Source organism: Monocercomonoides exilis (genome assembly GCF_001643675.1).
Source record: "Monocercomonoides exilis strain PA203 chromosome Unknown scaffold24-1337568, whole genome shotgun sequence".
NCBI classification, from domain to species: Eukaryota; Preaxostyla; order Oxymonadida; family Polymastigidae; genus Monocercomonoides; species Monocercomonoides exilis.
The window spans coordinates 130,289-157,060 of NW_027150569.1; the positions used below are offsets into that span (position 1 = coordinate 130,289).

The following is a 26,772-nucleotide window of genomic DNA, read 5'->3' on the forward strand; positions in this document are numbered from 1 at the left end:
ATTCCTTATCCATCAATCCACAGCACATTCATCATTGTAGGTTGAATGTATTGCACAGCATTTCCAATGTTCTCACACGGACTGGTCTGTGCTACACACTGCCTGTTGCCACCACCATTCACACACACACACACACACACACACACACACACACACACACACACACACACACACACACACACACACACACCTGTGCTGAATTAAAGAATGTGATCAGAGGGATCAGATCAACATTAACTTTCCCTTCTCCATTGCTCCCACATATCGAGTTCTCCCCTTCAGCGCCTCCTGGCTGAAGTCCAATCCAAACAGTCTTTCATTCAACTGTAACTCAATCGAGTCACATCAGATGAACACATCCTTCACCACAAACACATAATTCATCATGAATCGGATGTACTCCAATCTCAGCCCAAGTGGTGGCATTTCCGTGTTAATGTGCTCCACATTCGGATCAAGTGCATCAATCATCATCCCTCCTCCCTTTCCATTGGCTGTTGAGCACACACTGATCCCAAACGAACACCCACTCACTTTCACCTCCGAATCTCCTCTCTTCATCAGAATCTTCATCCCTATGCGTTTTGTGCTTCTCACGCTCACACACTTCGTCAACACACACACTTCCATCACAAATCCATCAACAATCAGTTCTCCCCCCTCAATGTTTATCACATTATATGATCTTTCCACTGATCAATGCCCCACTTTTAAATGAAACTGAACAGTTCATCACACTGAGTGTTGATGTTGAATGGATGAATGCACTTCTCCTTGAATTCAAGTGACCTTTCACAACAAATGAAAGTCTCCTCATTATCAGCGAACTCGAACATCCAACAAGTCATTCTTGTGTGAATGATTTTTCATCATTCACTTCCACATTGCCTCCAATCGCATCCACAAACACACAATCAAATCCATTGTTCACTTTTGCTTCTGAATGGAATGCACATCCACTTATCACCAAATCTCCACCTTTGTTGGAAATAATTGTTTTTGCTGAATTGTCAAATCCAGATGTCAGTTGCAATTGGGTATTCCTCAATTCAAGGTGAATATCATTTTCCATGAAATATTCCAGTTGGCCTCCAACTGCCTTTTCAAAATTCAATATTGCTTTTGTATCTTCCTCTCCCATCTTCACACCCTTTTTGATCTGATAATTGGACACATTGAAAGAATCTCGAATTGTTGTTGATCCTTCAATTTGAATTGTTTTCATTCCAGTCCCAATTTCCATGTTTTCCATCCCTTTCCACATTGTTTTGCATGGCTCTTCCTCACTTCCACATCTTGCAACATCAAATCCACTCGATGAGATAAATATTTCAATTGAGCTAAATGTAATCAGAAACATGAACAAATCCTTGTCCGTATGAAAGTTATCACTCCCCACAAACAAATTGCAATCATTTGTCATTGAGGAATAATCAAACTTGAATGAGTCATTTGTCACAGAAGAATTAAAATCCTTACCCAAAATAAACATATTCTTTCCAATGGCTGCTTTGTTGTTTGCAAACGAGACGTTTTCTAAAAGAAATGGCTTCTCATTCAAACAATTTTCACAATCCAAATACAGAAATCCTCCTTTTCCATTGCTCGATGAAAGTGAACACGATGATGCATTTGATGATTTTATCACTAAATCTTTATTCCCTTGCAATGTCACTCTTACAACTCCTCCCTCAAAACTTCCTGTGTTCACAACGTTTGAAAAGTTGCTGTTTTCAAAAAAAGCAGAAGCTAATACCAATGGAGATTTGATGAATGATAGCCCTGCAAAACTTCATCTTTTGATTGTGAAACTTCAACTGGTTGTTGTTATTCATGAAATTTGAACAATATTCTTTGTTAATTTAGCATTAAATGTGTATTATATACATTGAAGATGTTCACTTGATAAGATCAAGGATTTAATGATTAGAACATATTGATTTGGGATGTGATGTTGATGCAATTAATGTAAATATCGTTTCTCACTTTTGCTGTGTTTGCATTGAACTTCATTTCAACAAATCCAGATTCGAATCTCCTCTTTTTTGCTGACAAATACACTTCTCCTCCATTTCTTGTGAAGTAGTTGTTGCTTCAATAAATATCTTCTTGCATTTAACATTCTACATTGATTCAGTAAAAAATAATTAAAAAAATAATGAAAATCGTTAAAATATTCTGTAAATACGTTAATTTATATGAAATTCATACTTTCATAAGTATCAACAAAGCTTTTTTATTCATTGGCACCAAAGCTTAATAATAAAATCCTTGTACTGCATGCAAATAATCTTCCTTAAAATCATAAACAAAATTCATAAAAATTAAAACCATATATTGATAACAATTCATCGCACACTTTTATAATATTTCTAAACATTTGATTTGTCTTATGTGCGCAAGCGGAGGTTCAATTCACGACGAAAGAAACTAATTTCTTATTTTTTGGATATTAAAAATTTAATTGTGGGATGGATCAAAATATTTAAATTTTTTAATTTATTTTTTTTTAAGTTTTATTTCTCAATATTTTATTATTAAAATAGGACAATATAATAATAAATAACATTTCATCTACTTTTTATTTCATAATTATCTTATTTTATTTATTTTTTGAAAAATTACTCATATTTATGGGTCATTTTTAATAATAGTTTTTTTGCGAGAAACATAAAGTTTTGCGAAAAATCGGTACATACAAAAGTTTTTAAATAATTTTTACTTTTTTAACATCAAAAAATTAATGTTTAAAAACAAGAATTGCAAAAGGGACGCAGTTACACCTATGCCTTCAGATTGTAAACTGCTGTTGTGTTGTCTGATCGAACAAGCAGATTTCTTATTCCTTGATTTCGAATGGAATTTGAGAAATGCGCGATGGCTTGATTTATTGCAAATAACTCTCTGTAGTTTGAACTTTGGTTTCTAACTGGATATGGAAGAGGTTTGTGAAAGTCCAGCATTTGGTTGTTGACTTTTAGTGTTGCGCCTATGGCAAACCCTGATGCATCTGTCGTAAGAATTGCTTCTGGTCGAAACACTGGATTCAATTTCCTTGGTTGGTTCACTTTCAGCCTTTCGCTCCACTTCCTGAGGCAAATTGTTATCGATGCATTCACGTGCATTTTTCCTTGCCATCCAATCAGACTCAAAGCTTTGTTTAGGAGTTTGTACAGTTGTGACAAATTCAGGGAGGCTTCTTGATACACGAATCTGGTTGCATTCAGTTTCCCTATCAACGAGGCAAACTTCTTTATCGAAACAATTCTGTTGTTCTGGGAAATCCTCCTCCATTTCTTGCACTCTTTCATCAGCTCAGTTTTCTTCGATTCCTCTATCTGTACCACAAACTGATTGGTATCCCATTGGAAGCCCAAAAATTTGAACTGCTGACTTGGAACTAAATGGCATTTTTCTGAATTGACCAATGGTCCCAATTTGTTGAACATCGAAAGAGTTTTCTTCACAATAATATTGAGTTCCTGTGGGTCTTGATGAAGAAGAACGATATCATCAAGGAATGCAATGGCTCTCACGTTCCATTCCTCCCTCATGAACTTCAGAACTTTCCTCATCACTTTTGTGCACGTTCGATGCACATCTTTGTGTCCGAAAGGCATTCCGTGGAAAGCGTAGTATTTTCCTTTGAAAACGAACGAAAGGAATGGCATTAATTCTTCGCTGACTTTTATAAGATAATAAGCTTGGCTCAAGTCCAATGTGACTGCGTAATCCTTTTCTTGAATAATTTTCTCCACAGTTCTGTGGTCTTCTTGCTTGTAATTAATCGTCTTGATTGCATTGTTGAGTCTTCGGCAATCCACGATTTACCTCCAGCCACCATCTTTCTTTCTGATTACAAACACTGGATTCAAATGCTTCACATCCTTCTCCTGAATCGGCTTGATGATATTTGTTTCGAGTTGCTTCTTGATCATCTCTGAAAAGGCTTGTTGGGCTTCTTGACTCTGGTGCTCCAAAGGGTTGAATACTCCTGTTTTCTTGAGTGATTCCTTCGCAGCTTTGCTCCTCCAAACAGTGATTTCTCCTTTCCCAATAATTCGTGCTCCTCCAATTTTTTCCCATTCTTCTCGAAATAAACAAGTTCTTCCTCCAACCATTGCCTCTTGTCGGACTTCTGTGGGCTGCAGAATGCTGTTCGTTTCTTCTATTGGAATTTTCGCTCCCCTGATTGTCTTCTTGAAGCGAAACCTGAAGTTTTTGATCGCAGTCGGATTTGGTTTTGTTGTCTTGACAACCGGGGAGCTGCTTGAAAAAATCTGTGGCTTACTGATCTTCTTGTTGGAATAGTTCTGGATCTTATCGAACTTCTTCTCATTGGCCAACTCGTTGTTTGCAGCTTGAATTGTTGACTCTTTTCTGTTTTTCTCCATTCTTCCAGAACTTCTGATTGCCTTTGAGTAAAAAGACTTGTAGCTGAGCTCTCCTTCATCTGTGCAGCTGCCCTAAAGCCTAATCTTCCTAAAATTCTTACAAATCTTGCTTTTTTCAGCGCTTTTGAAACTAACAAAATTGCATCTGCAATTGATCCTTTTTCGTCATCTTTTCCTTTTAATTTCGCATGTGTGTAAAGCAGATTTTTAATGGCCGGATATAGAAAAGCTAGAGTTCGCTGGCCTGCCTTATCCAATGCGTCGTTCATCCAATTATCTGTTCTCGAAGCTGCAGGAGGGGCCTTTGGCAGTAATGGACTTAAATCATCTTCCTTCAGGTCAATAAAAAGATCTTCCAAATATCTTTCTGGAAAATCCATATCATATAAGCTGCAATCCGGATCTCTGAGAAATATTGTTTTTAAACTATTTTCCAGAAGCAAACTATCCTCGCCATGGCTTTCTTTGGCTTCTGGAGCTCCCGGGATCTGTTGGAAAAATTCAGAACAAGAATAAGAAATCATACTCGAAAACGTCTCTCCCGGAGGTCCATCTGACATCATTGATGTGGCAGAATTCAACGCGGGTCCAGTGCTGAGTGGAGAGCTAGGGAGCATTCTTTTTTTTCAGATTCGCCGTGACTGACCGTTAAGTGATACTCTCAGATCGAAGAGAAGAAAGTGAATGAATGTTTTCTTGTAAATCAAAATGCTCGCGTTTCGATTCATGTTAGAATTCATTAATATTTCAAAACGATTCATTTTTCAATACATAGAATAATGATCACAATATTTTGAAACACTTCATAAAAATGCTTTAAAAACGAAATACACAACACAATGTTTAATGTTGACGTGTTTTTGATTTAAACCTTCAAAACATTGTTTTATGATAAAAGCAAGACTTTCAGGCCACAATTAAAAAACTTTGGTTTTTCTAAAAAACCCTGCCTTTAATTTAAAATTTCTGGGGAATCTTGAAATAAACTGTTTATTTTGATATAAATTTTTATTTCACATTTTATCTTCTGATGCCCTATTTTTTGAGTTAGTGTTGTTGCAGCTATCGAGGAAAATTTGCTGGAGGTGGATAGTGTGAATCCCACTCTGCTCAGAGGTCTTCTGATATTCTGAAATACATAATTCAGGTACGACTCGAGTCCAGACTGAAGAATGCTCAAGTTAATAATTATTGATCGGCTGAGCCCATAAAATGGAGCTCTGTTTCTAATAGAAAGAAGAGTTGTATTTTTATTATTTCTCGAAAATAAGGAAGATAAAGCTTTTAAATCAAAAGATAAAGAAAGAAAAATAGATAAAGAAATATATCATTTCAAACAAAAAGACAAAACGATTCTTTTGTCGTTCCTCACTTTTGAAATAATATGAACATCATAATTAAATCAGAATAACTTTCGGATAAACATTATTTTAATAATTATTCAAGAAAATCAATCTGAATAGAAAATCTGAATGAAAATGATAACATCCATTTCTTAATACTCATTTCATAGATTTTGTCACATTTTCTTACAGATGTGTGCATTCATTGGGCTGAATTGTTCTTGAAGATTATGTTGACCAATTTCCTTTTCATGATAAGAATAAAAAGAAAAGCTATTGTGGTTATTCTTCTTATCTCCATCAATTTTCAACACTTATCTGAAGCTTCCAAAACAAGATTCTTTATCCAAGGTGATATTATTTACTGTTTATTTTTAGAGTTTATTCTTATAACTTCACAAAACATTTTAAAAACAAGAAATATCTCATTTTTATTTTATAGACTTTTCCAGAATGTTATGCAAAGAAAAACTGTTCAAAATTGATTGGAAAGAATATGGTGGAAGAATGATGATATTTTTGAAATACAAAAAAGAAAAGATGATGATGATGATAAAAAGAAAGATTGAATAAAAAACTCTTTCAATCAAAGTGAAATAATAGTGATGATGAAAATTGTTAAAAAAATGAATAATAGTGAAACAATGAATGAATTTCTTTAATCATTCATTGTTGAACATTTCAAGAAAGAAATTTGAAAATTAACTTGATTTGTTAATAAAACACAGAAAATGTCCACTTCCTTCTCATTGAAGAATATTCAACAAACAACAACAATAAAAGACGAGAATGGATTTGTTCACACAAGGCTTTTTAACTGAAGAACATTGAACGAAATGAAATGAAAGGAAAGGAAAAAAAAGAATCAAAAGATGAGATGAAAATGGAAACACAACGAATTTTAAAAATGAAGTGTTATGATAGGAGTTACATCTGTATGGAATAGAAAGTGAATATAAACCTGAATAATATCAAAAGTGAAATATAAATATATAATTATGATATTCATGCAACCAAAGAGATCGATGGCAGCTATTTTCCAATGCCTCATCGAATATTTTTGAAATATCAATCGCACAATTTGACCAAATTGCACCAATTGCACCAAGATTCAGCAAGCTTCATTTTTTTGATCGAAAATCGAAGGACGAAATGTTAATTTTTTATTTCGCACATTTTGATGAGATATTTTTCTCTCAGTTTCATCCTGCTTTTATAATTCTCTTCATCCATTTCTTCACTTTCGCCAAACTCGGTCTGTCATTTGGCTCATCTCCCCACATCTTCTCCATCAGCTCAACCAATTCTTCCCCTTCGATTCCTTCTGTTAGCGGTCTCACTCCATCCCTCATCATCTCCTGCGCTTCCTCTGTATCACACTCGCTCAACGGCTCTTCCCCTGTTGTCATTTCATGCAGAATCAGTCCAAGTGCGAAAACAACAGCTTTTCCAATTCCCTCATCTTCATTTCCCACTTCTGGTGCACTCCATCGCTTTGCTTCTTCCTTCTCCTTTTCATCCTCCAATTCCTCTGTCAAAACAAATATTTCATTATTTCCTTCTTCAACAAAGATCGTATATGGACACAATTGTTTCCCCATCATTTCCACCCTTTCGTCTTCAACTGAAATCAAATGCTCAAACAGCTCTGCCACGGCCAACACCACCTCCTTCCCATCAACAACATCCATAGCTCTTGTGCCCAGTGTGAAATCCCCCTCAACCGAATGAATCACTGAATGCAACGTTTTCAGGTTCTTTTTCTCTTTTTCTCGGAATGGCTTCTTTGCCGATATAACTTTCAATGAATGTTGTTGTAACACCCCTGAAACTGAAACATCCTCAGATCTTGGAGGTGGAAACCCAAAAACAGACAAATCATTTTCATTCAGGATCTCATCATCATCATTATCATCATTATCGTAATTGCTTGTTGTTGGAGATTCAGATGAGTATTCTTCATCCTCGATCAATAACGGAATTTGGCTCGTCATCCCTTCCAGCAAAGTCGATGGCATCTCGATCATCTCAAAACTTTCTCCGCTCTTCTCTCGCTTATTTATCGTTGTTCCTTCTTTATATCCCATTTTCTCTATTTTCTCAACAACTTCATTCAATTTCTTTCGATGAATCACAACTGACACAACAAATACAAATACAAATATCAAAAACAGTGCTGCCATTACAACAATAACAATCACACTCCATTCATTGCTTTTTCCTGCTTTGTTGATATTGTCATCTCCTTTTTCAGTGTTACGCCCTCCTTTTTCTATTTCACGCTCTCTCTCTTCTATGTCACGCTCTCTCTCTTCTATTTCACGCTCTCTCTCTTCTATTTCACGCTCTCTCTCTTCTATTTCATGCTCTCCTTTTGATTGCGATTCACTCTTGTTCACCACCACAATTCCATTCGAACAAGATGTTTTTCCTTTTCCAAACACAATGCACACACTCACTTCTGTTTTCTTCTCCATCACTTTCAACACTTCAGATGAGATAACCGAATGCACCTCATTCTCCGATATATACCCATCTTCTGCAATGTTGTTTGTGTGAGAAAGCTCAACATCTCCATCCTTCATGCTTATCTTCACTGACAGATTGCATGGAAGAAGCAGCTTCCCATGAATGATCAGTTCCATTTCTCCTGTTGGCTGTGTTGTGTTCTTCACTTCTTCCAAGATAGGGATGAAAAAGGATGATGTTCTTTCACTCGCTATCCCTCCCAATTCGCATCCTTCGTCCAATATCCACAATGATGTGTTTTTCTCAATTCCATCTCCCCCTTTCACACTCACAACATCCAACTCCCCATTCCCTTCACAAATCACATTCCTTCGAGCTGATGGATATCCTTCAATAGATGGGTTGTTGTTCTCAAATTCTCCTTTTTCGATCTTCACACTCCCTCCATTCACCCACAGCCCACCTGCCTTGCTATTTCTGATTGTTGTTTCCCTCATCTCCACATTGCTCTTCTCAATATCAACCAATGACCCATTCCACTTGCATAATCCCTCTTTTATCTTGTTTCCTTCATTGATTGCCTCTGTTTCTTTTTCTCCATCAAACACACATATCTTAATCCTCACATTCTTGGAATTCCTGATCTGCATCATGCTTCCCTTATCAACCGAATTCCCACATTTCCCAAATGAGCAGTTCAATACACTCACCCCTTGTTCAGCTTCTTCCATCTCAATGGCACACCCATTCGTCAGCAGAGTCACATTCTCAACCGTCATCTCTTTCATCTCCACTTTCGCTTTTCCCCTAACACTCACAACATCTCCCTCACATTCGATATTCGACATTCTTGTTTCAAGCAATGTCACATCCGATTCTTTGTTGAATAAAAGCACAGATCTTGTTGAATGAATATCTCTTATTATTGTTTCCGATATCCTCAGCTCTCCACTTTCCACGCTCGCAATTGAACTGTTCAACTTCAGTTTATCAGAAGAAGAGATGAACTTGCATTCTTGAATTTTTGTTGTTCCGTTCATCACTTTCATGAGACAATTGTGAGAAGCCTCAAATGAATCTTCAAACTGAAATGAGCATCTCTCAATTGAGCTTTTATTTATTAATTCCATGATGCAATCCTTCTCTGCTGATTTCTCTATCTTCGATTTCAACCGAACAATCCCCTGCGTCTTTTTCAATGAATTCACAACCAGATCCCCGATGGAGCATTCGCCCGAAACAACTCCTTCTCCATCAATCAGAATCGCATTCATTACTCCTTCCTGAATGTGATCAACTCCACAGTTGATGCTCATGCATGGATAGCTCTGAGCCCCGCATCGTCTGCTATCACTCCCTGTTCCATTCACAAACACTTGAAGCCCATAAAAATAGGTGATTAGCGGAATCAGATCAACATCAATCTCATTGATTGCATCCCTCCCACAGATGGAGTTGTTTGAGTTCAACGACTCCTGGGTGTAGTTCAAAGCAAACAGCGTTTCGCTGATCTGGTGCTCAATCGAATGACATCTGACGAACATGTTTTTCCCCACATGTGCCTCATTCATAGCAAACAGAATATTCGCAACTTTAAAATTTAGAGGCGGGAAGTTAAATACATCAGCATAATTGGTATTCGAGTCTGCTCCATCAATAAACAGTCCTCCTCCTCGCCCTGTTTCAGTCGAGCATTTGCACATCGAAAATGAGCTGTCATTCACTTTCAAAGCTGATTCTCCACTCTTCAGCACCACTCTCATTCCTCCTCCTTCTGTGCTCAAATCGCTCCTGCATATGGACATTGTGCATTCTTCTATCGTGCAATCTATCGCATTCTCAAACGATCCCAATTCAATAACGCTTGCACTGCTTCCTTCGTTCTTGATGGTTTCAAATGAACACCCAACAAAACTCAAAACCGGTCTGTTCCCATTTGAAAAACCCTTCTTTTCTCCGTTCGTCTGATTTTCCTCTTCTGTCATCGAAATCAGGCTGTTTGCTGTCAAAGTGGCTGATGAAATGTTCACATTCCGAATCGTCACCTGGCTCGCACTTGGGCTGAATGTTATGAACCCTTTCAATTCGTTGATCTTATTCAACGTGCAGCTCTGAATTGCTGCGCTCCCTCCGTTCACTTTTATCACGCAATATGCAAAACTTTCAACCGTCCCACTCGATGACCCAAATGAGCAGTCTGTGACTGACAATACTGTATTTGTTCCTGACGATTCAATGAATACTGCATGATGAGTGATTATGCTGGGTTTTGTGAATGATAAATTGAAAAATGACAGACTCACACTCGACGATATCATTGCACCACTGCTGACAGCATTCCCATCTTCATCAGTAATTGTCACGCTTGTCCCTTTCTTTGTTCCTTTTATCACAACTACTGGTGCTTCTGAATCTGGCAAAGTTGGCAACGAAGACAAGAATGATATCGGATGGCTCAGCGATCCTGAATCCCCAATGCTGATCTGGCATTCGCCTTTTCCAAGTGGCTCATATCTCAGTGATATCAAGTGGTCAATCGATGAGCATGGTGCTTCAGAAAACCCACAACCACTGAAGTCTCCTCCTTTCTCAACTGAAACAAACCCTTCCCCACTCCAGTTCCTCCACAAATACACAACCAATGGAATCACATATCCCTCCTCTCCTGTTGTCATCCTCTCCCAGCCACACAACCCATCCAATGACTTCTCATCACTTGCACTCAACCCCCATTTCAGTTGTTCGTTCGACATAACCTCGTCCAGCTCATTTCCCGATATGAACACTTTCTTCCCTTTCCAAGCATTGCACCTGCTGAATGTCACTCCTTCCATCTTAAATGATCCCATTGTATCTGCCAATCGAACAAACATCCCTCCTCCCATTCCTCTTCCTTTCTGCAAGTTGTCTTCTGCTGGCACCTGGCATCCCGTGAACGTTACGCTTTTAATCTCCAAACTTCCTCCTTTCTCAGCTGAAATCATCATCCCTCCTCCTTTCATCCCACCTCCACCTGTGCATGTTGTTGAAATGTTGCAGTTATCCACAACTGCGCTTTCTCCTTCTTTTATCCCAGCACTGATGCATCCTCCTCCTTCTACGCTCCCACCTTCCACCGTCACTCCACTCACTCTGCTGTTCTTGATGTCCAATTTCTCTCCATTTGTAATCGTTATTGGAGACTTCCCATTCATCGTCAATGTTTCTGCATTTTCCATCATCAATCCATCCACAATCAGTTCTCCTCCCTCAATGTTCAGGATGTTGTATCCAATCTTTTCATCAGCTAATGCATCCCTTGAAAACGTGACAGAACAGCTTGTTATCGTAATCGTTGATGATGAGGAGTGGATGAATGCAGTCCTCCTTCCATTTATTTCCTTGTTCATCACAAATGCCAAATTCGTCATTTCAAACGATTTTGTGCACTCAATAAGCCCATTTTGGTTCAATTCCCCTCCATCCTTTACCTCAACTTTCATCTTCTCTCCTGCTTGTATTTCTTTCCCTGTCAAACTCACATCAAATGAAAGCACTTTCATTTCACTTTTAATTGATGATTCAGAAGAAACCTCAACTTTCTGCATGTTTTCCTGAACTCGACTGATCACACAATAGTCAATTGTCAGACACCCAAACTTCTCAAATCCACAAGAACTGTGATCCAATGCCACCTCTCCTTTCCCATCGACAGTCAACTTCGATCCGATTGAGAACAAATACACAAACAGCGGAATCACTTTCTCATCTTTCCCATCCTCGCTCCCGCAAAACTTCAATTCATCCGATGGAATAGCGCTTTTCTCAAAAAATTTAAATGAGTTTGCATTCACCTTTGACTCAAGAAAAATCCCAGAATCGCAGCAAACAAACACATCCTTTCCATATTTCGCTTTGTTTGCTGTATCTTCCGAAAACTTAACTCCTGATCCAATCGCCAACTTGCTCTTCCAGCTCAGCACCTCCACCATCATTCCTCCGCCTTTCCCTTCAGTATCTTCCTCTTTGTATGCCTCACACCCATCGATCTCACAACTCCCATTCACAACAACACTTCCTTCTCCTTTCATACTCACACATATCCCTCCTCCTTTTCCTCCTTTTCCATCTTTTCTCCGACTCTTGCAGTTCTTAATAATGCATGATTCAATCACAACAATCCCACCAGATCCTCCCCCAAAGTCTTCTCCAACCGCTCCTTCCATCAATCCCCCATCTCCATTTTTCCTGTCAATCGAGTTAATAATGCAACCTTTGAAATACACAACATTCACCCCGCCTTCAAACTCAACCAATGAGCGTTCTCCAAATGGCAACGCTTTTTCAATGATAAACTTCACCACATTTAGTTTTCCTGAAATCCCCTTAACAACGCTGTATCCAAAATATGCACCAGAAGGGATCTGTACTAAATTCGTGATCGAGCAGCTCGTGAGTGTGAGGGATGTGGAGTTCGCTAAAATCAGCGAAGTTACACCTGCAAGCTCGGTTGGCAGTGAAAACGTGATATTTTCTATTTTGCATGTGCTCTGCGCGTTGATCAGCCAATCAGAACTTATGGAACTTGGATGAATCACTTTCATATTCGTATTATTTGAGGCACAAGAGATCAACCATTCATTGACACCTGTTATGGCAATCTCTTCAGCAAGCTCAAATCCAATATCCAGCTCAATCTTCTTGTTTGTATCTGGATATCGCACCTGGGCAGCATGGGTGATGGTGGCACAAGGATAATAATCAAACCCGCAAAACCACGAGTCATATCCACCCAGATTGTTCTTCGCCTTCCCCACATGTGCAGCTTTCGGAAAAGTGTCAAAATACACATTAAGCGGGAATTGCCCCATTTCTTCATTGTTCCGATCATATCCAACCAGCTCATTGTATTTTGAATCGTCACGCTGGACATCCAGCTTTTCTGTTGTTATTCCCCAGCTCACCGAATCGCTCCCATTCACAAATACATAATTTCCGCCAGAATTTGCTTCGCAGCCTGAAAAGTCTACAGAAACAATTGAGAAGTCAACCGAGTTATCCGCCAGATGCAACATCATCCCTCCTCCATATTTGCCACTTGTGCATCTGTTGATTGTTGTTGTTCCTGCCTCATGCTTGCTTGTCGGTGATAATAAATCAACCTTAATCCCTCCACCACTTCCACTCTTGCACTCGCAATTTTCGATTGTCACATTCCGAACCACAAATGTCTCTCCAGCCTTCACACTCTTTGCTACAACAACCCCATCTCCTTCTGTCAACTTCACATTCATCACATTCACATTCGCCAACATACTCTCTCCAGATGTTGTGGATGACAAAAACAGGAAAGATGAAGAGAATGAAGAAGATAGATCCGGCTCAGAGAACAATGGTTTTGAGACATTCATATCTTTGATCTCCACATCAACCATCGACAGCTGCGACAGCGGCACCACAAACACTGACGAAGACATCACATATTCTCCTGTTTTACTCGTGGTGATCACAACATCCTCCAATGAGAGTGACCCACTCCCACCAGATACCACAACCACACTCGGCGAAGAAGGATTTGCATTTGAGTTGCAATCAACCTTCAACTGACTCATTCCCAAATGACCTGTTGTCACACTGAACAGCGCTCCTACCGATGAAAGTGCTCCTGTTCCAATCGAACTCTCCATCCTCCCTGTCCCAATGAATGAAATCTTCTTTGTCCCAATCTCAATGGTTGTTGTCTCGCTTGTGTGATTTCCTCCCATCAGCGTGATTGTCAAACTAATTTGTGTCTCACACATCTCAAGCGCCTTCTTCACTGTCAGACAAGAAAATGTTGTATTTGCCCCGCATAGCTCAAAATTGTCATTTCCACTCACTGAGACAAAGATCGTCTTTTCTTTCAGCCAATCCTTCTTTTCAGTGTGCTGATATGACCAGATGCTTCCCGTGTTATCATATGCATAGCACACTCTCTTTTCATCTGTGTTCGTGGTGAAGCATTCTTTGAATGGATTATTTGAATATAAGCAGAGACTGTATCTGTCCTCGTAATGGATGTCATCTCCATACGACGGATTACTGGAACAACTGCAGTCATGAAAGAAAAGGAAAAAACAATACAGTTTATCACTTGGAAAAACATCTTGCCATGGAGAAAAGAACAATCCTCCTCCATGAGATGCTGCCGAACATGAAATAAATTTAATGCTCCTCATTTTGAAAAGTGTTGCAGGAACATTTTTGCAAAACATACCTCCACCGCCTGAGCCTGAAATCGAGCATGAAGTGAAACAGCAGTCAAACACACACGCACTCTCCCCTTCTCCATTTTCTGTTGGAATGCATCCTGTTCCCGAAACCTGAAATTTTTCAAGATAAAGTCCTCCTCCCCAACCATATGCATAACATTTTTGAAATTCACATCCGCCAATACAAACACACGTTGAAATAGAACTAATGCTCATTCCTCCTCCATATTGATTTTGCGCGGTGCATGAATTGAATGAGTTGTTTTCAATTTTGATAGAATAAATTGAATAGCACATGATTCCGCCTCCGCCATAATGAGCATAGCAGTAATTAAATGAACAAAATTTCACTGAAAGCGTTCCTGATGCCTTGTTAAACATGTTAATCGCCCCTCCGCTCGAAATCCCATCTGAAATTGAATCGCTTGTTCCTGTTGTCCTCGATCCGTTCCACTCGCACCAAGTGAATGAATTCGCTCCATTCTCTGTTTCATTTTGCCTCCCTGGAGTCAACTTTCCATCTGAAGTTCCTTCGCATTCAACATTCCTTGTCCGACAACATCTGACAAACGAGGTGTTTGAGGCTGTCAAAGAAACCAAGGGGTTGTTGAGAGAGGGAACAATCCCTCCATCATATGCTTCGCAAACAGAAGTGAATGAGCAGCTGTTCATAAAACAATTTGTTTGGGCTGACATAGTGATTGAAGGTGAGCATGCCTCATTTGCTGTTGAAATGTTGAAAAATGTCAAATGAGAGAGGCATACAAGAGGTATGGAAGGGGATGATAGGAATGGGGCTGATGAGACACAAAAAGAAGAGAAGTGTGATTCGCTCACTGAAATACTTCCTTCTCCTTCATCGCTCCCTCCAAGCAGCCTCCCAGAATATATATCTCCTCCTCTTTCCCATCCCTTCGACGTGATATTCGATAATATCCCAATGCACCCACAAAGATCAAATGCCCCTGCCTCATCGTCCTTCCCCATCCCCACAACACACCCCCTCACCACAACCACGCTTCCCCTCCTTCCGTGCACCACACTCCCACACTCACCCCCAGCCAGCCCAATCTCCTTCAACTCAATGGACGAGTTTGATGCACAAACACATCCCTCAATCTTGCTTTTTATATGATCTTTTAACATTTCTTTAAAAAGGTGCATCCGATAATTACTTGATATTTCTGGTTCAATCGTCCGATAATATCTTTTGTTTTCCTTCACATCATGTTGCAAATTGCGTTTTTCGGATTTTCTTTCAATTTCCGTGCTTCCAATGCAGATGCAAGGCTGGAAAGTGTTCATGTGTTGCAATAAATTATTATAATACACTTTATGCTCAGATGAATTTTTGAGACATCTGTGTATCTGAGGATGAACAAATATCTTCTCGCTTCTGCACTCTTCATCACGTTGTTGTTCGATGAAATGTTCGGTTGACTGGGAATTACCGATATAAATGTATGCAAGAACTGCAAAAATTACAACCGATAATTGCATCTCTATCACTTAATCGATAAAAAGAAAATGAATAAATTATTTGTATTTATTAAGGGATAATTATTGAATTAATTTTCTAATTCTTACCAAAATTTTCACATTTGAAGTTATTTAATTCTTATTTAAAAATAGAAAAAGAAAAGATAAGAAAGTATTTCATGATAAACTTTCTGTTAAAAATTGAAATACCCAATTATTATTTCAAATGCAAATTTGATATAAGTAAAATATTTCATCCTTTTCTTTTTCAAAAAGATTAAACAAATGAGATGATTTGTTTACCAAAAAATTAATTAATTAACAAATAAAATATTTACAAAAAAGCAATCTTTTGATGAGGGGAAAAAGTTGATTTAAAATAATTCATCGAATTTTGAAGAATGATTGAAGGAAACAATTCACACGATAAAAATACATTAAAAATAAAAAATAATAAAAATAAAAAATGGAATAGAATTTATTTAGCTAACAAGAATTGAAGAATTCACTTTTGAAAATCAGAAGAAGGGGAAGGAGAAGAAGAAGAAGAATTAGAAGAAGAAGAAGAAGGAAACATTTGTGAATAGACCCTTCTCATTGATTTATCTTCTTTTTTCTGATTAAAAATTTCTGCTTCAAAATTCATTTCTTCTTCTCTTTCTTCAAAATTCTTTCCTTTTTCATCTTCTTCTTCTCCTTCTCCCTCTTTTCTTTCTCCTCCTCCTCCTCCTCCTTCTTCTTCTTCTTCTCTTTCATCATCATCATTATCTTCTTCTTTTTCTTCTTTTTCTTCCTCTTTCTTCTCCTCTTTCTCCTTCTTTTCTTCATTTTCTTTATTCTTTTCATGATTTTCTTCATCTTTTTCGCTAATTTCTTCATTTTCTCCATTTTCTTCTCCATTTTCTCTATTTTCTCCTTCTTCCTCCTTTTTCTCTTCTTCTTTTTGACTATTTTTTTTCATTGTTGGCACAGGCAATTTAATAGAAACTCCTCTCGCTTTCACTTTCATCACCATCTTCTCCTTCTCCTTCTTCTTTTTATTCCTTTCTCTTCTTTCTCTCTCTTCTTTCTCCTTCTTCTCTTTCTCTTCTCTTTCTTTCCTCTCCTTCTCCTTCTCCTTCTCTATTTTTCTCTCTCTTTCTCTCTCTTTCTCCTTCTCCATCTCATTCCTCCTCTTCTTCGCCTCTTCTGCCCTTCTCTTTCTTTCTTCTGCTTTTTTCTCCCTCTTATCCTTCTCCTCTTTCTCCTTCTCTTTCTGTCTTCTTTCTCTTCTTCTTTCTCTTTCTTCTTCCTCTTCCTCTTCTTCTTCCTTCGCTAACGAAGAAAAATAGCTTTTTGCATTGCTCATTAATGATTGGGTTTCTATTGAATTTCTTTTCTTTTGAGAAGAAGAAGAGGAAGAAGAAGAAGAAGAAGAAGAATTAAATGGAGAAGAAGAAGAAGAATGACGAGGAGAAAGAGAAAGAGGAGAAAGAGAAGAAGCAAAAAGATGAGAGGGAGAAAGAGGAAGAGAAGGAGAAAGAGGTGACTGATAAAATTGATAAGTTGATGGAGAAGGAGAAGGAGAAGAAGAAGAAGATGAAGAAGATGAAGAAGAAGAGTTCGGAGAAATTGGGCTCGGAGAAATAGAATGTGTTGCTGGAAGATTTAATGGGGGAAGATTTAAACGAGGCGAAAGAGAAGGAGAATGACCCGGAGAAATTTTGGGGGAGTGGACCGGAGAAATTATTGGGGTGTGAGTCGGAGAAATAGACGGAGAAATAGAAGAAGGAGAAAGAGAAGAAGGAGAAGGTGAAGAAGGAGAAGGAGAAAAAGAAGAAGAAGAAGACGAAAAAAGCGGAGAATTTGGCTGGAAAAGCGGAGACAAGCAGAAACGGGGTGTGGACGGCGAAGGGAAATTTCTCAGAGAACGAGGAGAAGCAACCGAAGCACCAAAATTCGAAGCAGTAGAAGAAGAAAAAGAATAAGAAGAAGAAGAAGGGGAAACAGGAACATTCCAAAGAGAAGAACCTCTTCTCGATGAACGAGCCGTTTTGGGTGATAAAAGCGGGTCATTTGCTGTTTGCACTGCCTCGTCCAATCTGATCAGAACCATATCGTCCTCCAGCGGGGCAGAGAGCGGAATTTCGGGGTCGATTTCATCGAGTGGCTTGGTTTCTATTAATTCTCTCTGTTTTCTCTCTTTTTCTTTCTGTTTTTCGGCTTCTTTCTCTCTTTTTTCTGTCATTTTTGCGATGTTTTCTTTCTCCTTTGCAATTTCTTCATCTCTTGCTTTGACTCGCTGCTGCGTATTGCACTGCCTATTTAGTCGCCTTTGTTGTTCTTCAGTGAAAGAGGAGATGGGGCGGAGAGGGGAAAAAGAAAGATAAATTGAAAGAGGAGGATGAGAAGAAGAGGAAGAAGAAGAGGAAGAAGAGGAGGAGGAAGAGGAAGAAGAGGAGGAGGAAGAAGAAGAGGAAGAAATAACAAAATTATTTTGTTGTTGGTCGAACATTCTATTTCTGAGAGAGAGAAGAAGAGCATACAAATTCGAAGGAGTGGGAGGAAAGGGAAGAAAAGATGAATTTTCTGAATATATTTCAAAAGAAGAAGAAGAAAGAGGAGAAGAAGAAGAAGAAGAAGAAGAATTTAATTGAGAAGAAGGAGAAAGAGGAGAAGAAAAAGAGAGAGAAGAAGGAGAAGAAAATGAAGAATTTACAGAAGAATTCCCAAAAATGAGAGAAAAAAGAGAGGAAGAAGAGAAAGGAAGAGACATTTCGACAGAATAAAGAGGAAGAAGAGAAAGAGAAAGAGAAGAAGAAGACATGAAAGAAGAAGAAGAGGAAGAAGAAAGAGAAGAAGAAGAAGAAGATGATGATGATGATAAAGATGAATGTTTTGGTGTGGAAAGAGGAGAAATATTTGAAGAATTCAATGAAGAAGAGGAGGAAGAAGAGGAAGAAGAAGAAGAGGAAGAAGAATTAATAGAAGAAGAAGAAGAGGAAGAGGAAGATGATGAAGAAGAAGAAGAAGAAGAAGAAATATTATCATTTTCCCTCTGAAGAGGAAGGAAGAATGAAGGAGTGACGATAACTTGGCCATTCAATGGATTTATTTGGACATTTGGATTGTTTTTGAAGAGAGGAGAAAGGAAAATGGAAGAAGAAGAAGGAGGAGGAGGAGGAGAAGAAGAAGAAGATGATGATGATGATGATGATGAATTTAATGGAGAAGATGAAAAATAATTTGAGAAAGAAGAAGTAGTAGTCGTAGAAGAAATATCGTTTTTTCCCTCAGAAAATTGCTTCTCTTTCTTTTGGCTCAACAACGACGCTCTCATCAGAGCAGATGAATAAATCGATTGAAATTTTCCTTCTTCTTCTCTTTCTTCTTCTTCTTCTTCTCTTCCTTCTCTTTCTCCTTCTTTTTCTTTTTCTTTCTTCTTCTCCTTTTCCTTTTCTTCTCTTTCTCCTTTTTCTTCTCCTTCTCCTTCTTCTCCTTCATCTTGCCCCCAAATCATCGTCATCTCCACAAAATCCTTCATTTTCACATTTTTTTGACTCAAATTTCCTTCTTTTTTCTGTTTGGCCAAGTTTTCTCCTCCTTCTTCCTTTCCCATTGACTGAAAACCCGGCTTTTGAGGCATTTCTCCGGAAATTCCCTCTTTCGGTGAAATTTCGCTTTTCCCATCATTCAGAATAAGTGGAAACGGATCGTCGCCTTTTCCCAAATTTGAGGGGGATATATGAAAATATGTTGGTTTTTGTACAGAAAAATAATATTTTGATTGAAATTCAGAAAGATCATCTGGTTTTTCTGTTAATGGACTGTTTTTTATTTTTATTTTTTTTTTGAAAAATTAATTATAATTCAAAAAAAATTAAAGTAAAAGTTGTCAAACCTGATGAAAGTGTGTTTCAATACGGAATCCATCAACTGTTCCTCAGTCTGTTTATACCTTTCGAATTCCTTTAAATTTGATTCATTTGCTTTTGCATTTTCACTTTCTTGTTCTGTAATTTTTCTTTCGTTTACCCTTGCTCTTGATCTGTCAAAATAAAAACAATTTTTCAATTATAACAAGCAAAAAAAAATATTCTAAATATAATTCGAGTACAAAAAATGCAATACATTTGTGCATAACGATGTGCATCCATTTTTGATGTACTGATCTTCTGGGCATTTGATACACATTCATCATGATCATTTTGTTTTGAAGACGAACGAATAACAGTAAGCAATTGCTTATTCAGATTAATATCTCTTATACGTTTCGTATATAAATTCTAATCAATCAAAAATGACGAAATATTTTTTTAAAAATGTGAATAAATATTATATTTGAAATATTGTTGTATACGTAATTATGTTCTAAAATTTGTTTGTTTCTTTCATTGCGTTTCATAATCTCCTCAATCTGAATAAAATTTAATTAAAAATATGGAGTAAAAAATTTTGAAGAATCACACATATTTGATTTTTGCCTCTTCACTTATTTTCTTTTGAGTTTCTTTTTGAAAGCTGTTCATCTATCAACGAAAAGCTAAATTTTAATTTTTGTATGCAGTAGAAAGTGGAAAGATGATTTCAGACAAATAAAGTACTTTTCAGAGAGAGTATTAAAAAAAATACAACTTTAATAAAAAATAATGGGTTTCGAAATGATTCATATGAAATAAAGTTATATGTTTAACTTATCACTTAAAGCAATAACATTTTAAAATTGATCAATAGCTTTGAGAGAGAAATTTTTGTTTTGCAATTAAAAAATTTGATTTTTTATTTGGAACAGTGTTAAAGAATAACACAATTTTTTTTTTTTTTTTTTTTTACTTTTTTTTTTTTTTTTTTTTTTTTCATTCATCACAAACCAATAATTAGATAATTCAAACCATATTTCAAGGATAAATCACTTAAAGCACTTTTTTCAATATGGGTGATTTTTTTGATATCATAAAAAATTACGAAGTTTGATCATTATTATTTTTTATAAAGGGTGGGGTTTATTAGAAAATTTTTATTAATATTTTAATAAAAATATAGTTTAAAATATAATCATTATTAATTATTTGTTGTTTTTAATTTGTTTCCAATTTATTTTATTACAAATATCATAAAATAAAAATAATTTCAAAAAAAAAAACTCGAAAATTCAATAAACATTATAAAACATAAGTTATCTTGTTTGAGAAGCATGATAATGATTGTTTCAATACTCAATAAATCAATTTCTTAAATGAAGAATGTTAAATAATGTTATTGAAAAGAAATTTCAAAATAGATGTTGAAGATCCAAATAAATATGTTGAAAAAAACAATTATCGAAAACACAAAAACAAAAATATGATTGTTATGCAGGATATTTCACAAGAAATTCACAGTTTGCAGTTTATTTCGATTTTAAAACAAATAATGCACAAAAGAACTTTTGTTGATTTATTCGTCAAAAGAAGTGACAGATGATAATAAAAAAAACACTATTTAAAAAATTGAACAATACAATTTGTGAATTTTCATTTTTTGCGCAAAAAAATGCTTCCATTAAACGAAAATCTTCACTTGCACTTTTTTATCTTTCTCTATCTCTGTCTTCCATCCTCTTCCTCGTCTTTTAAATACATTTGGATGTCTTCCTCCTCAGATGCTCTGCTGTTGTCACCTTTCTCAACACCTGCATCACCACCCACTGCCACTTCTCCTTCACTCCTCATTAGCATCTGCTCACTCTTCCCTCTTCTCCTTCCTCGATAGGTCCCTCGCTGTGTTCTCCTCCCTCTTTTCCTCTCCAAAACATCCTTTCCACTTCAGCTCAATGCTCATTTGTGCTTGCAAAGTTACCCTTCGCCTCTCCAGGATATCTGTCCATTCCCTCCACCTCACCTGCCCTGCTATTCGTGCTCTCCCCGCTTCCTCCCTCTTCCTCTCCCACGCCAACCTCTCCACCCTACGTCCTGCCTAGCCTCTGCTGGTTTTTCAATAATAGCATCAGCTTCTTCGTTGAGCATCTCATCACCACTATTTATCCACTGAATGATTCAGCGTGTTATTTTCATCTTTCTGTTTTAAATAAGTCAACAAGCTTCTTCAGCATGATGTTCTCCTTCTTCACTACCATTTCTTTCGACCAGTTCAGAGGCGAACAACCGTGAACATATCGACAGCTACTTGTTCACCTGCAACTGATCAGCCCTTCCCGAATAACACCTTTGCCCACAACAACATCATCTGCTATGATGCCTGTGAGCTTAACATTGCCTCGCTTTGACAAAGCGAGTGCGTACTTTCTGTCACTTCCAAGTGGCATCCCAACCACGGATAAGCTCTTCGAAGTATCACCTTTTTAATCCCTTCCCTGCTGTTTGTTGCTGTGCTTAAGGACACTCATGAAAAAGAAGCAGCAGACTGAATGATTCAGATAAATAACAATTGATTATTTCTCCGTTTTAGCGTTCTTTTACTGCTCGTTGAAGTCTTCTCTTCTAACTTCTCTCCTTTTCCATATTATCCTTTTTTCTTTTAAAATCTCTTCAATTTTTTCAAATCCAAATTCCATTCATAATATTCTGTTTTTAATAAATTTATCTTTCTCTTTATCTTCATTCTCTTCATTCACCAAATAATTTTCTTTTCATTTTTTGAAGAAGATGATTTCTTCATAAATACTATTCTTTTTTTTTTCCGCTGTTATTCCTTATGAAGATGTAAAAAATGAAGAAATACGATAAGAAGAAGAAGATGATGATGATGACTACGATGATGAATCAGATGGTAGCTGTAACAAAAGCAGAGCAAGGAGGACAGTTGCAGGTGAAGATGAAAGAATATCCTTTAAAAAAAGAAAGAATTTTGAAAAAATAGACTTCGCGTCGTAGAATTATTAGGAACTGTTCCAGATGGCTGGGAGAAAAGAAAGAGAAGGAGATGTTCGTTGATAACTCTGAAGTGAAAGAGAATGAGTCGAAGGAAAAGGGAGGGAAACTGAAGATGGAGAATTTTTTTATGTGAATGACGGAGAAGAGGAAGAAGGAGAAGGAGATTGCGAAAATTGAGAGAGATGAAACTGAGAGGAGGTGATGCTTGTCTGAAGCTGATGTGGAAGAATTGCTGAGAATTAGTCTTTCTTTATCTGATAGGGAAGTTCTCCTCTTCTTCCGCTTGCTGTTCCTTATGCATTTATCGCATGCCAACAGAAGTTGTATTAGCTTCATCAGCAGCAGGATTTGAAGATCCACTCAGGTCCAGTGCATCTGTTGTTATATTCGATGCCAATGAAGTTGACTGAGACTCAGATGTTTGCTGGACAGAAGCAAAAGCGGAAGGTGTGGCATGTGCGAATGCAGCACCAACAACCTCCAATCGCTGGATGAGAGAGGCAGAAATGAACATCGAAGGAGAAGAAGAAGGTTTCTGGACATGGTGTGTCTCGAATATGGCTGATATTTTGTGGAGCAAGTCCTTCTTCACCATCAGCCTGTGAGCAGCGGTTGCAACAGCAGTGAGTGCAGTGCGCGTGGCCAGCAGACAAAGCAGCAGGCGATTGGACTACGCGGCAGAATGTCCGAGGGGCTGCGTGGAGAATGAGATGATGGAAGGTGTTGTGCTGAAGGATAGCATGGACCGAGAAATGGAAATAGAAGCGACGAAGGAGGTGAATAAAGAAGGGATGGAGAACACGGAAGATGAAGTGAAAGATACTGAAAGAATCTTTGAAAGCAGAGTGTAGACGATAGAAGTGAGTGGATGAGAAAGATGGAGATGACACACGTTGACAAGAGGAACCTATGAAAACTTGAGAGAAAAAGTCAGAATCGAATGCTGCTCCCCTTTCTGTGGATACTCAATGCACAGCGGAACAACCTGAAATGTCAGACTTGTCAGTTCGAGAAGAGTTTTTTTGATGGATGGGACGCATGCTATTCTCTGCGGAGAAACAAAAATTGCATTTTCGGAGGCAGACAGCAGAAGTTGTTGGTTTTTGAAAAAGACAGACGAAGCAAACAAAAGTGGGTCAAGCAGAATATTCGCATTGATTGCATATAACTCTCTTTCCATTGCATTCAAAGAGAAATTATTTTCATCATTCTTTCTATTGATCTTGTTGTGCACATCAGACTCATTGCTGTAGATTCCTCTCACTTCGCAGAACAGCTCAGCTGTGCCTCTTGCCTCGTCCACTCCTTCCACAGCTGCCCTTCCTTCTCCTCTCCACACATTCATCTCCTTTCTCATGTTCTCCACCAGTTGTGCATCTCTCACAGTATCTTCTCCTCCCAAGCTGAACATCCTCGTTCCACACAACAGGCTCAGAAACGAGTTCGCATCATTTGCCAATACTTTCCCTGTTTCACCAGCATGCGAAGAAGGAATGGTTGTTTGCTTTGGAAGCTGAGGTGACCAAAACTGGTTGAAAAGATGGAAGAGTGCCTTTCCGAGAGAGTGAAGCAAATAAGCGCCTTCATCCTGCCCAATCTGTTCATCAACTTCACAAACAGCTTCTTCGGCCCTGTCTTTTGTTTGTTTTTCTCCCCAAACACAGAATTGTTCCCAAGGTCATCCACTCTTCCTCCTCCATCTTCTTTATTTGCATTGGCATGCCTGTCTGGCTAGACAAACTCGCTAATAAACAAGCCGTGGAAAACCTGTTTCTCGCAGCTGCTCTGAGATGTGCCTGCAATTCTCTGCCGAGTGTTGCTCTGATGGCAGACAAGGCAAGATGCCTTTTTGACACAGAAACAGCCACCAAGATGTGGCTGCTGTGTCTTCTGGCGGGTGCTGTCTGGCTTCTCTGCTGCCTTCTGAGCCAATTGAGTTCTCGTCTTCTTCTTTCTCTCCATTTTCCTTTGCAGACTTGGGTGAAGGAAAGGTGAACTGCAGATGGGTTGGACTGAGCTCTCCGCAGACGATGGTTAAGGTGTGTGAGAAAGTGACATGCGACTTCTTCTGATTGCTCTTTTGGGATGCCGATGAAAGCATCTTTCGCTGCTTGGGAGTGAAGCGCAGGGCAGGGCGTGAAGTTAAGTCTTCTTTTCTTTCTGTTGTCTTTTATGTTTCATCGGCATTTGATGTTTCAGCAGATCGTGTTATATCCAAACTGTCTTCATCACCGCTAACGTAACAATCATCGCTATCGTCGTTGTCATCATCTTCACTGTCTTCTTCTGCTTCTTCAGTGTCTGCTGCACCTGCTCCGTTCACTCACTCTCTCCTCTCTTCATTCCGCTTCAAATAATACACGTTCTTCCCTTTCCCTCTCGGCCACATCTTTCTTTTTGGCGTCTTTGCCTTGATTTTCTCTTCCTGAACGAGATTTGAAGGCAGCAGAAGGAAGACTGGCTTGATTAGAGGAATAATACTTCCATGTGTCAGCTTCAGTATGTTCTTCTTCTTCTTCGTAAGTGCCTCCTTCTTCTGCCTCTCTTTCATCTCAGCTGCATTAAATGTTGCTTCAACTCAGCTGTTTTCTCTCATTTTTGCCGAGTTGCATGTGTTCGAGGTGTCATATTCAAAAACAGATCTGCTCTTTTCCAGTGTCTGCAGAATGGACCGTGTACTTGTCAAAAATATCTTTGCACTGAGAATCCTGTCTTACTCCATGTCTTCATCTTCTTCCTCCTCCTCATCCTCATCAAAAACTTCCTCGTCATATTCATTTCCATCAATGTTTCTGTCACTTCTTCCACTTGTCTCACTCGTGTCAGACACAGAAGAGTCAAATGTGATGCTGCCTTCTGCCACTCAAAGAAGCTCCAACTTTTTCGAAGGAAGCTCACTCAGGACAGCTTATGAACACATCATCGGACTTGTCTTTGATCGGAATGCTTTTCCTTTCACTTTCATTCTCGCTTATCCTCTCCGCTTTTCATCTTTTTGCCTGCAAAACTCCAATTCATCTGATAGAAGCTCATCAAACACAGAAAAAATTCTTCACTTCTCTTTCTCCTTTCTCCTTTTTTTTTTCATCTTCTTTCACTTTCTCTTTGTTTCCAAGCTTCCTCTAACTCTCCAATGTTGCAAAAGTTGACTCCAAACGCCTCGCATTCTGTACAGTCACATTTGCACTTGCTCCTCCTTTGCTCTTCTTACCCTGCTGACTTAACCCCATTGCAATCATCATTCGCTTCCTCCGCATCTTCGGTAGTCTTTCTCTTGAAATAGCTAGCGGTACTTGTTCCATCCCTACACGGAATAGCTTCTTCTTCTAGCTGCTATAATTATTATTATTATTAATGTTATTTCCACTTCCTCCCATCTTGTTTGTCAGCCCCAGCTCTTCTGATTTAAATTCTGGTAGAGCTATCCTTGAGCCTGTGTGTGTCTTCATACGAACTGTCCGCTTGAAGGCAGCAAGCGCTTTTTTTTCTCCACTTCTTTTGAGTGCTCTTCCGAATGCAGTTGATGGGATGCTCAGCAGTGAAACAGAAGAAGAAGAAAATGATGATGAAGAGGGATTCTTGGCTTGAGCATTTGATATAGGGAAAGAGGCAGTTGGAAAGCCAGCACTTGACGATGCAGAGGTGGAAGAAGAAGCAGCAGAAGCAGAAGTTGTATTGTTCTGTAGCAAATTTGCAGCTTTGAGCAACTTCGATGTGCGTGTTGTTGTTCTCGCCCTGCGCGAAAGTTTGATTTGAGGCGAGAATTTATTCGGGGCGTGTGTTGAGGCAGCTGTTCTGACTGATTTTCCAGGCGATTCTGTTTTGTTTGCCACAGAAGAAGTGGAAGAAGTGGAAGAAGAAGAAGAAGACTGAAGATTGAGTGAATTTGAGCTTCCTTCTTCCTCTTTTGTGTAAGTTTGTTGTTCTTCACTGACTTTGTTTGAATCACTCACTGTGTTGTTAACATCTTCATTGTCATTTACATTTTCATTTCCTTCTTTCTTCT

At 38.3% G+C, this 26,772-nt stretch overlaps 7 protein-coding genes across 7 annotated transcripts; all 7 read right to left on the reverse strand.

The window, feature by feature from the left end:
* Nucleotides 1–5: 5 nt before the first annotated feature.
* MONOS_8537 (uncharacterized protein) lies at nt 6–561 on the reverse strand (the record flags this gene model as incomplete). Its single annotated transcript, XM_067878956.1, has 2 exons — nt 6–195; nt 374–561. 2 exons carry the CDS (start codon nt 559–561, stop codon nt 6–8), a joined length of 378 nt encoding a protein of 125 aa, XP_067726783.1.
* Nucleotides 562–844: 283 nt separating this feature from the next.
* MONOS_8538 (uncharacterized protein) lies at nt 845–1,360 on the reverse strand (the record flags this gene model as incomplete). The annotated part of the gene is made up of 1 exon (XM_067878957.1): nt 845–1,360. One exon carries the CDS (start codon nt 1,358–1,360, stop codon nt 845–847), a length of 516 nt encoding a protein of 171 aa, XP_067726784.1.
* A 1,423-nt stretch (nt 1,361–2,783) lies between these two features.
* MONOS_8539 (putative Reverse transcriptase (RNA-dependent DNA polymerase)) lies at nt 2,784–3,671 on the reverse strand (the record flags this gene model as incomplete). Its single annotated transcript, XM_067878958.1, has 1 exon — nt 2,784–3,671. One exon carries the CDS (start codon nt 3,669–3,671, stop codon nt 2,784–2,786), a length of 888 nt encoding a protein of 295 aa, XP_067726785.1.
* A 156-nt stretch (nt 3,672–3,827) lies between these two features.
* Nucleotides 3,828–4,394, reverse strand: MONOS_8540 (uncharacterized protein; the record flags this gene model as incomplete). Its single annotated transcript, XM_067878960.1, has 1 exon — nt 3,828–4,394. One exon carries the CDS (start codon nt 4,392–4,394, stop codon nt 3,828–3,830), a length of 567 nt encoding a protein of 188 aa, XP_067726786.1.
* A 2,545-nt stretch (nt 4,395–6,939) lies between these two features.
* MONOS_8541 (uncharacterized protein) lies at nt 6,940–15,600 on the reverse strand (the record flags this gene model as incomplete). The annotated part of the gene is made up of 1 exon (XM_067878961.1): nt 6,940–15,600. The coding sequence occupies one exon, from the start codon at nt 15,598–15,600 to the stop codon at nt 6,940–6,942; it is 8,661 nt and encodes a 2,886-aa protein (XP_067726787.1).
* A 495-nt stretch (nt 15,601–16,095) lies between these two features.
* MONOS_8542 (uncharacterized protein) lies at nt 16,096–20,051 on the reverse strand (the record flags this gene model as incomplete). The annotated part of the gene is made up of 3 exons (XM_067878962.1): nt 16,096–19,721; nt 19,796–19,942; nt 20,026–20,051. The coding sequence occupies 3 exons, from the start codon at nt 20,049–20,051 to the stop codon at nt 16,421–16,423; spliced, it is 3,474 nt and encodes a 1,157-aa protein (XP_067726788.1). The 3' UTR covers nt 16,096–16,420.
* Nucleotides 20,052–23,067: 3,016 nt separating this feature from the next.
* On the reverse strand, nt 23,068–25,016 carry MONOS_8543 (uncharacterized protein; the record flags this gene model as incomplete). Its single annotated transcript, XM_067878963.1, has 4 exons — nt 23,068–23,365; nt 23,684–24,401; nt 24,534–24,933; nt 24,987–25,016. The coding sequence occupies 4 exons, from the start codon at nt 25,014–25,016 to the stop codon at nt 23,068–23,070; spliced, it is 1,446 nt and encodes a 481-aa protein (XP_067726789.1).
* Nucleotides 25,017–26,772: the final 1,756 nt, after the last annotated feature.